The sequence below is a fragment of the Anser cygnoides genome, chromosome 1 (genome assembly GCF_040182565.1).
Source record: "Anser cygnoides isolate HZ-2024a breed goose chromosome 1, Taihu_goose_T2T_genome, whole genome shotgun sequence".
In the NCBI taxonomy this organism is placed as follows: Eukaryota; Metazoa; Chordata; class Aves; order Anseriformes; family Anatidae; genus Anser; species Anser cygnoides.
In genome coordinates, this window is record NC_089873.1 from 61,148,199 (window position 1) to 61,163,889 (window position 15,691).

The 15,691-nt window shown below is 44.8% G+C and overlaps 1 protein-coding gene across 8 annotated transcripts in view; it reads left to right on the forward strand.

Moving 5' to 3' along the window:
- Positions 1–1,053: 1,053 nt before the first annotated feature.
- Positions 1,054–15,691, forward strand: part of KIAA1549 (KIAA1549 ortholog) — a 143,295-nt gene continuing 128,657 nt past the window's right edge. For 3 of the 8 annotated variants that reach the window (XM_066997824.1, XM_066997812.1, XM_066997819.1), the window contains exon 1: positions 2,494–2,746. In XM_066997824.1, coding sequence (XP_066853925.1) covers positions 2,656–2,746 — 91 coding nt within the window. In that variant the 5' untranslated portion in view covers positions 2,494–2,655. Of the gene's footprint in view, positions 1,302–2,490; positions 2,747–15,691 lie in introns of those variants that run through there. The other 5 variants (XM_066997810.1, XM_066997829.1, XM_066997827.1 and 2 more) reach the window with 5 other exon arrangements.

A 15,691-nucleotide genomic window follows, 5' to 3' on the forward strand; every position in this document is an offset into this window, starting at 1 on the left:
GTAGCCGTCATGGTAATGGAAAGCTCAATAACGTCAAAAACTTCTTGGTGTATATGCAATGGGAAGTCATTCAGCAGTACATAAATAATCCTTGCTAGCCATATTGTTACAGAAGATTACTTCTCCTCTCCCCTCAAGCAGGGTGGCTAATATCTTGATCCACACTACCAAAGACCACAGTAAGGTGCCACAGGAAAGAGAATTCCTCTCCTCCCAACTCGCTTACTTTGTGCGATGACTGCATTTGTAAGCTGCAGAGTAGAACATAGTTACGCTTATAGCTAATTTCACTTTGTGAGTTTGCAAGCGACAACGTAGGGGAGCCCGTGAGAACCACAGATTCCAGGATCTCTGGTTTGTATTAATGTTCTAGCAAAATGTGCTGTATTTTTCCAGAGTACTGTTTTAGTGAAATCTGAAGTCTCCTACCTATCTTTGCTTTACATATATGCATATATAGACTATTTATAGTGATGTTATAGATGACCGTCATTCTTGACTTAAAATACTTGAATACTTGTCAGAAGCATGTTTTTTTTTTTTTTTGTTTTGTTTTGTTTTGTTTTTTTTCCTCTATGATAGGGAAAGGAAAAACAGGTCCCAGCATGTCATCCCTTCAAAGGGTATCTGGGCAAATTTCTTGCTGTTTATTCTGTTACACTTCTGTTCTGTGCATCTGCATTGGGTGAGAAGGACTGGAGAGAGAAGGTGGTGAAGATCCAGTGAAAGAGTCTGAAGCCCTGAGGAAAGCACAAAGAGAAGTAGAAACAGACATGCTTGAAGCTGTAAACAAAGTCCTTTGTCATGATTCCTGTTGTACTCAGGAAAACAGGACTTTCTGGTTAACAATGTGAAGTATATTGAAGAAATAGCTGAAGGCTACATAAAGAGCAGTCAGTGATAAAATTGTTGGGTGTCAGCTGCCACAAAGATGCCAAATACACGTGGGTAACCCCTGGCCAGGTTCATCAAGAGAAACAGGTGACCTAAATCTCAGTCAGATTGCCAGGTATTATGAGGCTTTCCAGGAAATAGGGGGACTAAGGGAACTGCAAAAAGGGGTCAAGGTGATAACATGAAGAAACCAAACCAGGCAACAGCATGAAGATACTCAAGTTGAGGCTACCACTTAGGAGAGTAGGGGTACAGTCACAAAACAATGTTCCAGCATATGGCTCCAGTGAAGGTCTGTTACAAAGGGGAAGTGACGCAGGATGGAGGATCACATATGACTAGCGAAATTTCTTCCTACCTACTGGGAAACAGCAGACCGAAACAAAGGATGAACTGTACCATAGCAGGTAGCTGTCTCACAGTTGTTTTTTCAATTGGGTTGTTATTTAACAACGGGAGTTGAATTTGGAGGTGTCTGGTGGAAGGCATGAAATTGCAAGGGAACGGTGAGCACACGATCAGATGTGACAGTTCCTAAACTAGCCCGGGAAGCTGGGAGGTAATGTAAACGCCGATTTGGTCTTAGTAGACCCAGAAACTGGGGAACATGAACCTAAACATGAGATGAGAAGAAGGGAAGATTATTTTTGTGAACTGAACTCCAGGAACTGGAGCAGGAAATCTTGTTAGCTGAGACAGTGAATGAGTTAGCAGTTGCCGAGGACTTCGTTGCGGATAACATCTCGGAAATGTGAGAAAAGTTGTCTCACACTTTAATCTGGGAAGTTACCTTTCATGGCTGGGTCTTGGTGAAACAAATTACCTACAGGCAGCCTTATGTGGCCTGGTGCTAGAGGCACTGCCATGTAATGTGGTATCCTTCAGCAAAGGGGTGGTGGGCGGCATCTGAAATATGTTTGGAAATTAAGTATTTCAAAGCTCGTTCTGAATCTGAAGCAGGGACGGAAACCTATTCTCTTGCTGATATTTCTGAGGGATAGCTTACTAAAATAAATAAATTTAAAAAATGGAAACAGAAAGAGCATGAAACAGCACGCTCCATGCCAAGCGCTGGTGCATACCACTGCTCGCAACGCAGGCGTGCCGGAATGAAGTGTTTTTTTAAGGCTATTGTTGTTTTTCTAAGGCTTTTCGTGTCTGTTGCTTAGCCTGGGCTGTAGATATGCAAGAGAGGTTGGAAAGGGAAAGAGGAGGCAGCAGGGAAGGGCCTCATGCGCCCTGAAGAAATGGTGGGGATGAGGGTGTAGAAGCCAGGAGTGCTTTTTTGAGCTGAGCTGTGTTTCCAGGGACTGGCAACTAACTCAAAAACCGTCTGTTTGATACCTAAGGACACGCAAACCTCCGTTATTTAGCAAACTAAACGCAACGCTAACGCCCTATTTCCACGACTTTAACAGCGGCCCCTGTGAGAGGAGACCCCCGGCGGGGGGCGGAGCCTGCGGCGCGGCCTGGCCCCGCCCCCTCCCCCCGGCCCAGGCTCCTCCCCCGGCTCCCCGCGCGCGGCCGGCGGGGCGGGGCGGGGCGGGCGCGCCCCCGCGCGGAGGCGGGCGGCGCGGGGCGCGCGCAGGTGGCGGGGCGGCCTGCGGCGGGGGCGCGCACGGGCAGGGCTGCGGGCGGGCGGCCGGGGGCCGCCTCCCACCCGGATGCGCCCGGGAGGAGGAGGAGGAGGAGGAGAAGGAGGAGGAAGAGCAGCGCAGCCCGCCGTGCCCGCGGGGCGCCGCGATGACCTGACGCCGCGCCATGGAGCGGACGCCGCGCTTGGCCGCGGCGCTGCCCGCCCTGCTGCCGCTGCTGCTCGCCGTGCCGGCGCTGCGGGGCTCGCCCGCCGTAGGTGAGGGGGGAACAAAGCCGGGGCGGGGGGACGTGGCAGGTGCGGGGGGGGGGGGGGGGGGGGGGGGGGGGGGGGGGGGGGGGGGGGGGGGGGGGGGCCGCCCCGCCGCTAACAATGCCCGCCCGGCGCGGGGGGACGCGCATTGTTCGCCGCCACCGCGCGGGGACGCGCGCACACGCGCGCCGCCGATGCCGCGGGGGGGGTTCGGGGGGGGGGTCCCGAGGCGCCGCGGGGGGACCCCCGGGCGTGGGGGGCCGCGGTGCTGCCGCCCCGCACCGTCCTGCACGGCCCCGACCGGCCCGGCCCGGCCCGGCCCGCGGGAGGCGCGGGGGCACCGCCAGGGATCGGCGGCCCCTTTTGTTGTTATTTTATCCCCTCTCCTCTCCGGCATCGCAGTTCGGCCGCGGTTAGGCGGGAGGCTTGGCCCCCGAGCTGGTTGTGCCCTCCCCCGGTGCTTCGCCTTTAGCCCCGGGTTTGCTTTAAGTGCAACAACCGGCGCGTCGTGGGCACGCTTCTGCTGCCAGCATGGGTTTTCCTTTCGGTGGGTGCCAGGCACAAGTCGTACCCCCCCGTACCGACACCTAGATAGCAGCAAGGGGCCGTGAGGTCCTGCGTCAGCCGTGCCATGGAGCGGGGACTCTGAGCTGGGGGGAACGTGGCGGGAAGCCTCGAGCAGCGTTGGGAAGCGTGCCCGTCTTCAGCGTGCCCGTCTTCGCGCCTAGGGCTTCACCTCCGCCCCAGAAAGCGGCTGGCGTGCTGGTGCCGGCTGGCTAGCTGTGCGGGGAAGGCAGCGCTTCGGGGCCGCGGGAGGTGCTGCGGGTCATCGGCTGGATGCAGCGCGGGAGTTGGTGGCTTGTAGCTATCTCCAGGAGTCTCTTTGTACGTGGAAGCCATCCGCTTGAAGACCAGGAGGTGGTGGTGCGTCCGTAAGGTGGAGGTTCGCGTGGGTTTTATGCCTCCTGGAGGTTAATGGAACAGCCGGGCTTTTTTTTTTTATTTAGAGTTTCGTAGTAAGTCACTGAAGGCTTTTGTTTAATTGTTTGCCTAATGCTGAATAGGTCTTAGAAGTTCTGCGACTTAAGTCACAGTGGATCTCTGTAAACTCGTGTGAACGTAGTGAGTTCTTGTGTAACTGGAAAACAGCGGCGGTAATGTGATGTAATTCAGCCAGCGTTTGGGTTGCTGGAGGAGAGCACACGGAGACAATGGATCCCTCCCAAATCCATGCTCTCCTCCTTGGGCTAGGGCAGGAGCCGTCGAGCTGTTCTGATTTGTGAGCCCTCCACTTTCTCTTTTTCCAAGGGACATGCAATCACACGTAATGAATTTTAGCACAGTAAGACCGAACTTGCCGTTCACAAGATGCTTTTCATAGATGTGTTAGAAATGGTCCATTGATCGCAGAGGTTTAAAGGCCACAGGTTGCAGAGAACAAATATGTTTTGTTGCTTTTTCAGTTAGGATAAAATGCTTATTAAAAGCATGGCAGGAGTCCGATTTGTCTGTGTAGGGCCCATCATCTTCACAAAATTAGGACACAACCTGCATCCTAGTCTTCTTTAGCCTTGGAAAGTTTTGATGGCGTAGCGGCGGTATGAGGTATAAGTGATGTATGCTGGTCAATAGACTTACAACTCCCTGAGCGTTTCTTTTTGGTGCGGCTCACTTGCTACTCACTGCCAGTTGGTCTTTTAACCAGTTCGGTAACAGAGCAAGCTCCTGCAGCTTAGAATTACGCAGAAGAGGCACACAACAGAAGAGTGAAACGTCTATTAAGGACGCTCGCCTGCCATTGAAATAGCAAAGTGAGCATCGGTACTTAAGGAAATTAAGTAATAAATCAACTTGGATTTTGGAATGCCTGATCCAGCTCCCACTGAAGTCACATGTTGCTGAATCAGGGCTTCAGCTTCCACAATTAAACAGATGGTGAACTCTGAGTATGCAGATAGGCTGCTAGTGTGCTGAAGGCAGGTACGTACGTATTCGAGCACCTTGTTGAACTAGAGCTTTGGGCAGGCTCTGCAAATGTCTTACCGCTCAGCCTGGGCTGTGTTTTTTTCCTTTTTGCTTCATTGCACAATCTCTAACTCCAGTGTTGACGACCAGGAGGATCTATCTCGCTTTGCTGCACTGTCTTCTGTGGGAGAGAGGGGAGCGGCGTGCCAGACTAAAAAGTCTCCGCTGAGTTTCCTCGGAGACTCAAGGACTGAAGACAGGTTGTGGAGGTCAGGCAAGGAATCAGATATAACTGCCTCGTGGGACAGTTGCAGGATACTGTTTGCTCAACTTAATTGCATGAGGGTGTCACAGATGCTTGAGCTGGCACCGTGTCTCTAGTGGCCGGTTGAGCTTGTCAAGCTTACTTCCAGTTCATTTTCGCAGCAGACCCATATGGCTGGAGGATTCCCTTTAAGCCTGCTGTCTGTGCTGTGCCTGCTTTATTTATGTCAGCCTTGTGTCTACAAGCTACGCTTGTAGCCTTGCCAGAGGAAATGTGTGTTTTGTTTGCATGTTCTTTCAAGAAGTCAGAATGCTAAACAAGCTAGTGGACAGTGCAGCTTTTTGTGCGGCGGTGTCTGCTTTGTGAGTGGCAGCTCACTTCCGCGGAGCGAGGTCTTAGGTTTCTCAGGCAGGCTTGGTTACTTGAAAATGAGCACGCTTCTAACAAAGTAGGCTTTAACAGCTGTGACCTACCTGCTGTAATAGATTTTGGGCGCTGGACACATCAAAGAGCATGCTTCTTGCTGCAGCACAGATCTCTTCCGAGAGGTCTTGGGAAGCTGGTGGCTACGGTAGTGGCAGACTGACAACCCAAATCTTGTTTCTCAATTCAGAATGAGTGTGTTTGCAGGGGGAGTTACTTGGAGGAGAAGCGAAGCAGAACAGGCTTCTTAATAACACAGTCCCACTTTGGCTGTGGGAGCCATGGCTTTCCTTCACTTGAAAGTAAATCTGTTTATGGGTGAAGTCCTTAAATACCAGTGTGCCTCCAGCCTTGCCTGTTGTGGTGTGCAGTATGAATAACGCTAATTGCGTAAGAGTTGTTACGGGTGATGTCCTTAACTGCCGAGTGTGTCTCCAGCCTTGACCAGTGTGGCATATGGTATGAACAACACTAATTGCGTGAGAGTTATTAACCCAGTGTGGCGTGGGAACCTCTCTGTAAGTAAAAAAAACAAAACAAAAAAAAACCCTGTGGAAGTAGCACAAGTTGTCTTTTTAATTTTGTCTTGGAGCCCCAAAGTCAAGTCACATGGTAGCATTATGAACAATGCAGGCTTAATTTCTTTTATTTCTGGCGAGTGCAGAAGAATCGTGCTTTCATGGCATCCTTACCAGTGCGGTGGCTTCTGCACTCTGCAGTTGCATGATACGATGTCATCGTATCCCTTCAAATGCACATGAACTCAGCAAGAAATGTGATTAACAATTTCCCACCCCCCATTTGTGCTGAATTTTCAGCTGCTGATGGATGTTACTGGAGATGCCTGTTTTGGAAGGCTGAGGGAAAGCCTTCCATAAGAGCAGTGGATTAGTGGTGTCTTCTTCCTAGTACATGAGAGAGGAAGATATACAACTGACCACCAGGACTCACATCACTGATGACATCGGTGTAATTGTACGTGCAATGCACAGAATAAATACTGTGAAATGGTGGACTGGGCTGACTGTGCTATCTTAAGCTAAAGCCATAAGTTGTTGTAAGATGCTTGTAAGAAGTATTACCGTTTTGCTGCACAGTTGAGAACAGACTTAGCAATTCCAATCAAACTTGCTATAAATTATGCATTTTGCTATGGGCTGAAGTTGTGTTTTTTTGTTTTTTTTCCCCAAAATGTCAGTTGAAAGAGTTCGGCTACTTCTGATGTTGAGGCAAGAGGAAAACAATAGTTTCTGCTTTGAGTTCTGCCAGCTTCTTTTCTGCACAACTTTAATACCCTTATGCTTTGGAGCATGCAGTTAAACTTTGGCATATTGTGATGGCTCTGAAGGGGATGTTCTCTCTGCTGCTGCTTTGAAAGTGATTTTTTTCAAAAGCTTGTAACAACCAAATTTAGGCACGCATTGCTGCAGAAGAAATGATGCTTTTTTTTTTTTGTCTGCTAAAACTCAGGTATATTCTGTTCTTTGGGGAACTTGGACATCTGTCTGATGGTGCAGTGTTGGGAGGGGGTGTGTGTGTGTGATCTTGTTGCATCAGACCCAAGGGGGGGGAAAGGAGAGATGTCTTTTAGGAGGAGCCAGTGTGGTATTTAGATAAGCAGTAGTAGTAAGAGAAAGATCTCTGGATCTTCTCTGGTCTGTTCTGCTGGTGGTTGAGATGTGTGTAGAAGCCTGGGAGGTGTGGGAGTAGGAGGGGAGGAGAGACTGGAGCTGGCAGATCAAGAAGGCTGGGGTGCAGGAGTGGGAAATAGGTCTGTGTATGAAGGAAATTGCAACACAGAAGTTCTTCCTGGAAGGAACAATCAGTGCAACCTGGTGATGGGGTGATTAGGCTGGGAAACAGATCAACTTGGCTCAAAAAAAGGAGAAAAACAAGCCACTCCAAAAGTGGCAAGTGGTACTGAAAGGAGTCAGAAGTGGTGAAGATACAGGATTGGGACAAAAGTGGAAGAGATGTAGCTGAAGGCACCAATCTTGAAATTGAGGTACAGAGGAGTGTGTAACGGCTGCTCTGGGACACTTTTGCAAGAATTTGGCAGAGAACCTAAGACTTCAGAGAGTTTTAGCTTTCCTTTTCTCAGCCAGGAGCGCGATAGTCTGCTACTCCTTGAATCTTTAATGAAAGTGCATCTGTCACCCTGTGACAGAATTGTTTTTCAGAGTTTGTTTTAAAAACTGGAAAACTTCCTACGCAGAGTTGTACCAGCATACAAAGACTGCAGAGGCAAAAATCAGTGTTGGAAATACTGCAGCTACAATAGCCTGTGCAATTTTAAATTTCTCCTTCTGTACCCGTAACTTATAACTTATGGGCACAGTAATCCCATGATTACAAAGTGTACACCCATATAGATAGTACTACAATTTACACACCTGCATACAAATATCTGTACGTGCAGACAGGACCCTCATCATGTTCAGTGTACAAAACCGATCCTGCTCTGGGGAGAAGTGGGTGTTGGATAGCAAATGAAGTTTTTCTCTAAGACTCTTGCTGCTCTTGCAGCAGATGTCTGAAGGTGTGGAATGAATGAGGTGGAGGCAACAGGGAAGTTGTTTGAGACTTGTGCTTTTTTTTTTCTTTTTGAATAAAGGTCCCACTGTTAATGTAGGGAAATGCTGTCCTAGACTGTTGACCTGTGTTGCTGTTGCAGAGCTCCAGCGTGACGTGAGCAAGTTGCTTAAAGCAAGCTTCCCGCAGGTGGTCACTAGCTGTGTGTTCCTCATTTACTGGACGTGAGACCTGTGGGATCTGTGTTGCAGAAATGCTGAGTGCTTGCAGCTGCAAAAGAAGTCAAGGGGAGCTGGTGTTGAATAGATGTTGTGTGTGTAATTTTAAATATTCAGTAATGCTTTAAGTCTGGCATTCAGTATTTGACCTTTTCTAAAATTAATTTCTTAGAAATACTTTGAAAATCAGATGAGAAATGACTAGGAAATGTTCAGATATAATAACAGTGAGCGCAACAGCAAAGTTCATCAGGAAGCGAAAGACTTTTGTCTTCAGAACAATAAAGATCCTGTGGATGATAAACCAGTCTGCCTAACTGGATTTCTCAGAACTATTTTAAGGAATACTTCTTGTAAGCAGAATAAAGCAACAGGTGCTGGTATTTATTGACATTTACTTCATTAAAGCATTTTTTAGTGTGAGTTGGCGAGCTGTATAGGTTGGAAGAACTGTGATGTATTAAAGTGTAGTAGGATTTTGATTATTTTAAATCAAGTCTTTAAGAAAAAAAAAAACATGGTTGCTGATACTTGTTGCTCAGTTTAAGTTTTTAGCAATTCCAGCTTACATCCCCTACCTGCTTGTGTTTCATGCATGAACTGTTTTCTAATCCTTTTTGCCCTCTTACATTCCCCTGTCTGATTTAGAGAGGCTTCCCTTCTATGAATTTCCTGTGTATAATTTTGATTTGGTTTTAGCCATCTGGTCAGAGCAGTGCGTCTGGTCTTGCGGTATGAAACAGAGGTAAGAGGCCAAAATTGACATTAATCATTACCAACGAGTAGAGGGTGGAGTGAATGCTGGAAACGGTGAAAAAAGAGCCTGAAAATCCAGATAGTTTTCAGTAAGGAAAGTACACGACGGTATCACGCTGAAAGGGCTGAAGTCCAGGATGGCTGTAGGATGAGGATGTAGGACGAGGAGTAGGCTGTACAGCAGGTCTGCAGGAGGGGATGTGGTGCTGATGGTGGATCCCCAGCAGATTGTGATTCGGCAGGATGACAGAGGTGCTAGACTGCGAGAGCACATGGGATGTGGTCTCTAGCATGCTCTCGTTAGCTTGTGTTAGTCGCTCTCCTGTCTCTTGCTGGCGTGCCAGGGAGACGTTGGCTGTCGGAGGATCAGGTCGGGGCAGCATGGGTTTGCCTGGTCTGGAATGAAAAATAGGTGGGCAGGGCTGTATTAAATATATAAAAGATGGACACAATGGCAAGCGTAATGAACGGTGCTTTATGACTGTGCTGTGTAAGAAAAGGAGCAAAAGGCGGATGTGGCAGTGAAGGAGATGTGGGTTTTCTAATGCCTGGCCTTCTAACAGCAGGGGTAACAAAACCCTGAAATACACGGTTTGGAGCAGTAACATAATCTGTTCTTGCAGTTCCAGCAATGGATTAAATAATGACATAACAGAAGTGGATTGCACCGGTGATTCCACAGTGGTGTGGAAGGATGGATTAGATGACCTCTTGAAGTATTTTGCAGCTCTGTTTTTGAGAGATCCTACAAATAATATCTGCAGATGTGTGACGGTATTTGTTTATTGCTGAAGGCCGGTCTGCTGTTCACGTGAAGAAATGACCTGTAGTCATGCAGTTAAGTACTGTGTCAAAATGTTTATGCAGAGAAAAGCCGAATCAAGTTTTCGTAGGCAGCCTTAGTTATGACCCCTTCGAGCTTTTGAATTATTGGTTTTAGGTCTAACAGTTTTGTAAAGTTTCCTTTTTGTACCTATAGCAACGAATATTTTTGCAATCCTTATTAGTAAGGATAGTCACTGTGGCAAGGAAAAAAATAGAGGTGAGTATATCTCTTGTGTGCTGCATTTACTGTATGCAGTGTACGTTTTATGAAAACAGTAGTAAGAAAAATGTATTTAACAAGGGGCAATATTAACAGAAAACAATAGGTGTAAGTGAATCCCAGTTACGGTTTCTGAAGGGCCATTAACATCTCTATTTCTTGGTTTTTAATTTTTTTGAAATAGTCTCTGCTTTACTGGAGGATCAAGTTCAGTTTTATGCATTTTCTAATGCTGCATAAATTTTGACTGAGAGGACAGGTACAAGTAAATGGCGCGGTTGTGATTCTGCATCTTTGAGCTTTATTCATCACCTGAATTGTTAGTAAGTATGTATCTAATAAGTCGGATGGGAAGAGACGAGAGGCGGTATTAATGCTCAAAGCACTTTCTTGGTGTTTCTATGAAATTTCCCAGTTGAGCAAGCTGGGAACTTGTTCACTTGGTACAAAATTCAGGATTTTTCCATGTCTGTAGGGAAGGGAAAGATTCTGGACAGCTGAGTGGGAAACTGTCAGGTGCCTAAGACACACTTGAGAACTGTAAATGCATCTGAAAATAAATGGTCACGTAGGACAGGTAGATTACACAGGTAAAGAGATTTTTCCTTAAGCTGTATTGATAGAATTTGCAATTTTTGTTTCCAGTTTATTTATTCTTAATTCAAGCCATTTGGGACTGTGTTTCCTATTGAGCATTGTCATAACAAACGAGCAAGTCCAACTGGTATCACTTTGTACATGAGAAGAAGGGTCTGCTTTTGTTTGTTCCCCTACCAAAAATGTATGGAACTAGTTTGTAGATGCCCTCTCTGTAGAAGTTCTCCTCACCTACTGGCAATTGTTTGATACTGCAAAGACTGTTTGCGCCCCTTCCAGCTGGGTGTAAACCAGATTAGATGTTGAGTCTGTCCCACCTTTTTCTGTGGTTTGTAATTCTGTTGTAAACGAACTCCACCACATGCGTGCGGATTTTGGGGAGCGCTGCCCTCAACCACAAAGCCATGAGGCGTGATTTAGCTCAGTGTTATTTCAAAACAAAGCTCCAAGTATTTATGTAGCAGATCCTCTGGGTTAACATCAGGTTACTTTTCCAAATAGAAGGAAGACGGTTGTGTCAGCTGGACAGGTTCTGGTTAGGTAACTTTCCTAGTGGATGCCTGTGTTTAGAGATGGAGCTAGTGCTGAATTGGGACTAACTCGTGTGATAGATTGGGATAGAAATTGCATGTCACAGAACAAAATCCTGATCTAGATCAGAAGTCTGGTTTGAAGATGGTTTCAATTAGGAGCTGTCAGTGACCTTACTTCCTGTCCTTATGTTGAAAGATGAAACAGATTTGGGCTTCCAGCCATTGACGTTCCATTTTTTTGAAAGACGTAATTTGTTCCACTCTGGACAGGTTCCCCCCCCCCCCCCTTAAAAAAAAAAGTTTCCTTTGTCTTTCCTGAGTACATGTGCTTTTTATAGTAACTTAGTAGGAAAGAAAATACATATAAATCATCATAATCAACTTTTCATCATGAAATATTTTATCCAGTCTTAGTACAAGCACAGAAGTTCAAAGAAAATAAATTGCATTTGTCTGTTTACTTTGTTTGCTTCTGTGAGCAGTTACTTAGCTTCTACCACAGCCAGGTTCTTCAAGCTGTAAAAATTGTCGGAAGGATTAGGATAGCTGAGGAATGCAAAATGAATGTAAATCCATTTTGCTTCTTTTTAAATTGACTGGATTCCAAGTTGACAGTGTCACTTGAAAGTATAATCTTCTTAAAATCCTGGGAGCATTAGAAACTAACGTAGAAACAAAACTGAACATAGTTTCTGTGCTGCAGTATTAATTCTTATGAATCCTTAGTATTTACTGCTCCTGTTTACTTTCTGTAAATGTCATTATTGAGGTCAGGTGGAGATACTTCTAGAAATCTTACTGCTAAAGAGATTCTTTCAGATTCATGAAAATAACTTTTTTTTCTGCATTTCCTGAATGAGCCAAAGCATGCTACTTGTGTGTGAGATTGCATTGGCAGTTTAGAGTGGCTGCATTATGTTATATTTGGAAGTAAAATGCATCCTTGAAGAACAGAATGCAACCTTCAGTTGTATTATGTTCGGTGCGAACATCTGTGTCATTTAGATAAGATACTTCAGAAATGTTGTGCATTATTTTTCCGTATTCCTAAATAGTATGAACCTTAGAGGTCAAATCAAACTTGTGCGCTTGATGCTAAGTAACTTTCTAGATATTTTTAAAAGCAGAAAAATGTACTTCCAAATGTAGATGCAAGAGTTAATGTGCTTTAGGAAGACAAATGTTTTGATTTAAGTGAATACTTCAGCTCCTATTTCTGTTTTTTAATTTTGAGATATGCTGCTTTTAGTTTTGGGGGAGTGAGAACCAATGAGAATTGTGCACGTAGAATACAAGTAATGAACTAATTAAAATGATGGCTCTTGGAATTCTTCTGGGTGTTTAAGATCAGTCCTTGTGGACTGAGTTATTTGAAGGGCGTAGGTGAAAAGCACAAGTCATATTAAACATAGTTTGTCTTAAGCAGTCAAAGCAACTATCCAAAACAGCAGGTGTTGATGTAGAATGCGCACATAAGCTCAGGCATCCAGGACTGGTAAAGCACTAGTACATGGGGTTTTCTTTGTGTCTTCTTGTTCTTCTTCTTTAATTCGTGGGAGATGAGGGAGGACTTCAAATGAGATGGTCTTCAACCTTTTATATATGCTTTAATCACGAAAATAAACAGTTTGTGGTTTTGCTGTGCGAACTCTGAAAATTTAAGTGGGACCTCTGCCTCAAATTGTTTTCATGTTGTGCTCACCTTTTGAGCCACATCATCCAGTGATCTGATACCAGTCTAATACTATAATGCCTACATTATGTGTTTCTTTCCTTGTGATGTGAAGGAGCGTGAACATAGTCTGACAGAAAGAGAGAATTTGAATAGTGGGCAATGGGATGTTTACAACCTGCAGTATTTTTACTACAGGTTATAGGATGTTTATAACCTGTAGTATTTTTATCAGGCTAGTTTTGGATTAGTTCTTATCTGGAAATTTTTTAAGGTCATGAACTCATTGATGCTTCCTTCCCAAGTTGTTGCTGCAGATGTGAGAAAACTAACATCACTGCATCCTTTCTAAATTCTGGGATTGGATTCCTTGCTGCTTCAAATAGGTTGAAGGTGAAGCTGTTAAGTCGAGGAAAGAATTTTATCCTGTGTTTGCAGGTCAAAAGAGCATTTAAACTGCAGCTCTGTTATTGCTAAAGTATTGAAATAAGTTCTGTTGGAAACCTACGTATTCAAAAAGAACGCTTGTTTCTTTTTTTTTTGGCTTCTTGCTTTTATGAAAGAATATCTGAGACAAATCAAAACGGATGGGTTATGTTATTTACTCTAGTGAAATCTTGTATGTATTATGACTAAACTCCCGTTTGTTGGCTTTTGGGGGAACATTTTTTCTCAATATGCAGGATTTTTTTTCATGCATCAGTGTATTTAAGAAGATGAAATAGAACATGGTAGGTATAAGATTTTTTTCATTAAACACTTGTGCTCACACAGCAATTATTCAGTGGCTGTGTATTTGCATTAGTAGCCTGGCTTGTAATTATGTAGCCTGACAGTCCTATCAGTAGCCTCTTTTCCATGCAAAAAATGTTCCAGACCTCCTCATAGCATTCTCTGTTAGTGTTTATGGAAAATGACAAATTTCTAAACAAAAATCCTGCTTGGGTAATTGGGCTGTTTGTGAAGCGATCAATTTCTATTTTAAATTAGTAAAACCATCAGATTTTCCTCTGTTTTTACACATTATAGTAGGTATTAAGTAAATCAAGTCAGAAAACACAACAGTAATAGAGTAAAAAGCTGCTCAGCCTTACTTCATGGCAGTGTTTTATGTTGTTTGCCTGGAGTGTTGAATTGTCATAATACCTAACTGTTCGAATAGAGGCACACGACCAAGAGGTTTTGCTTCACAAATACGTTAACTTTATTGTTTTTTTTTGTCCAGTATAGTAGCCTTTAAATCGTTTTCTTCCATTTTTTCTCCATCTTGGAAGAAAATCGTTTATGGGATTTTTCATTATTTTTTAATGAATGTGTCAACATTCCCTTCCCTACTTTCCTCAATGTACACTTTATTTTTTCCCCATAAATTCTGTCGTCTTTGTCTCAGTTGCTGTCTTGGAGTGAACGTCATAGGGAGTTCCATCTTGCCTTCTACTGAAAAAACAGGGGGGAAAAAAAGTAATAATTCTAGCTTTTGTTGGTTTTGTGTTCTGTGTACTTCTTCCAAGCTCTTAAGGAGGAGAGCAGAACTCATTAGACATGGGTGGGGAAGGGAGGACTTGGAAAAAGAGAGAGGAGGAAGAAAGGAGCGCTGTCTCTTGCCAGACACGAATGATTTTCCCTCTCAAGAAGCTGTGGTTCTATGTTATTATACCATGCAGAGGAAAATCCAATTTAAGATGTTGCTGTTAATTCTCTTAGCTTGTCATTTCAGCTTTTTGGATGGCTATAATATGTGCTGCGTTTTTAAAACAGTACTTCATTGGAATATTTTTAGTGTTTTGTTTTTCTTTCTCCCCTGTAAATGGGATAGTTCTTGAAACCCTGTGTGGAACAGAGTCATGCAAACAACTGAAAAGGCACCTCTGGAGACAGAAATGAGCATCTGGGCATGTAAGGGAGGGTCAGGAACCTTCTAAAGCACAGCTGCCACTGGCGGAATGGCACCTCGGCTCTACTTGACTCCAAAATTAATTTAAGGAGCAACTGCATTAGAACTTGTTTGCTCTTAAATAGCCTCTGCTATTGGGAAACCTTCATTTTAACACCAACTCCATTTGCATTTCAACACAATCACTTACTAGTAATTTTTATAGGACTATGTTGCTTTTTGTGGTTGTTTCATCTTCTGGAAGGAAGGCGGATCTCTGTATTTTTAAGTAGTTGTTTCAACTCTGAGAGTACAGAGTTATTTTTAAAGAAATATTATATAAATGATTGAGTTAAAATGTCTTCTTGGTCCTTAGTCATATTATGTATTGAAAGTTCAAGCTCCCTAATTCATCTAGATAACGAATTTTCACTTTTATAGCTGAGTCCAGAGAGGTACTCGTTTTGCTGATGTATTTTAGTAGGACCATGCGTTCTTCTTCAAAATTGATGCTTTCCATTTTAGAGCCAGCTGTGGCACTTTCCCTAGCACCAGACTTACTTACTGGCCAGCCCCTGTGCGAGTGCTTTGGTTCCTTTCCTGGCTGCCATTTTGCAGCCTCTCCCCACGCAGCCCTGGGCCCGGCCCTGCCTGGCGGCCCTTGGCCTCCTAAGGGGCTCTGTGGGGCAGGGGCACCAGCTCAGCCTCTTGCTGTTGTATTTTTGGTGCTCTCACGTCTCTGTGCTATACGCAGTAGAAAAACACGTTGTGTGGACCTTGGATGTAGGTACGTCCATGTTACTGCATGTGCAGGTCAGGCCCTTACTGTAAGTGTGTGCCAGTCGAGCAAGCTGTGCTGGTCTGCGAGGCAGCAAGTGTCTGAGGTCTTAGTTCGGCAAGCAGTGGTGTCCAGGAGAACTTTGGGAGTTCAGGTTTGCGTGGCACACTGTGAGATGGTACATTCACAGATTCACAGATTCACAGATTTCTCTAGGTTGGAAGAGACCTCAAGATCATCGAGTCCAACCTCCGACCTAACACTAAGTACTCCACTAAACCATATCACTAAGCT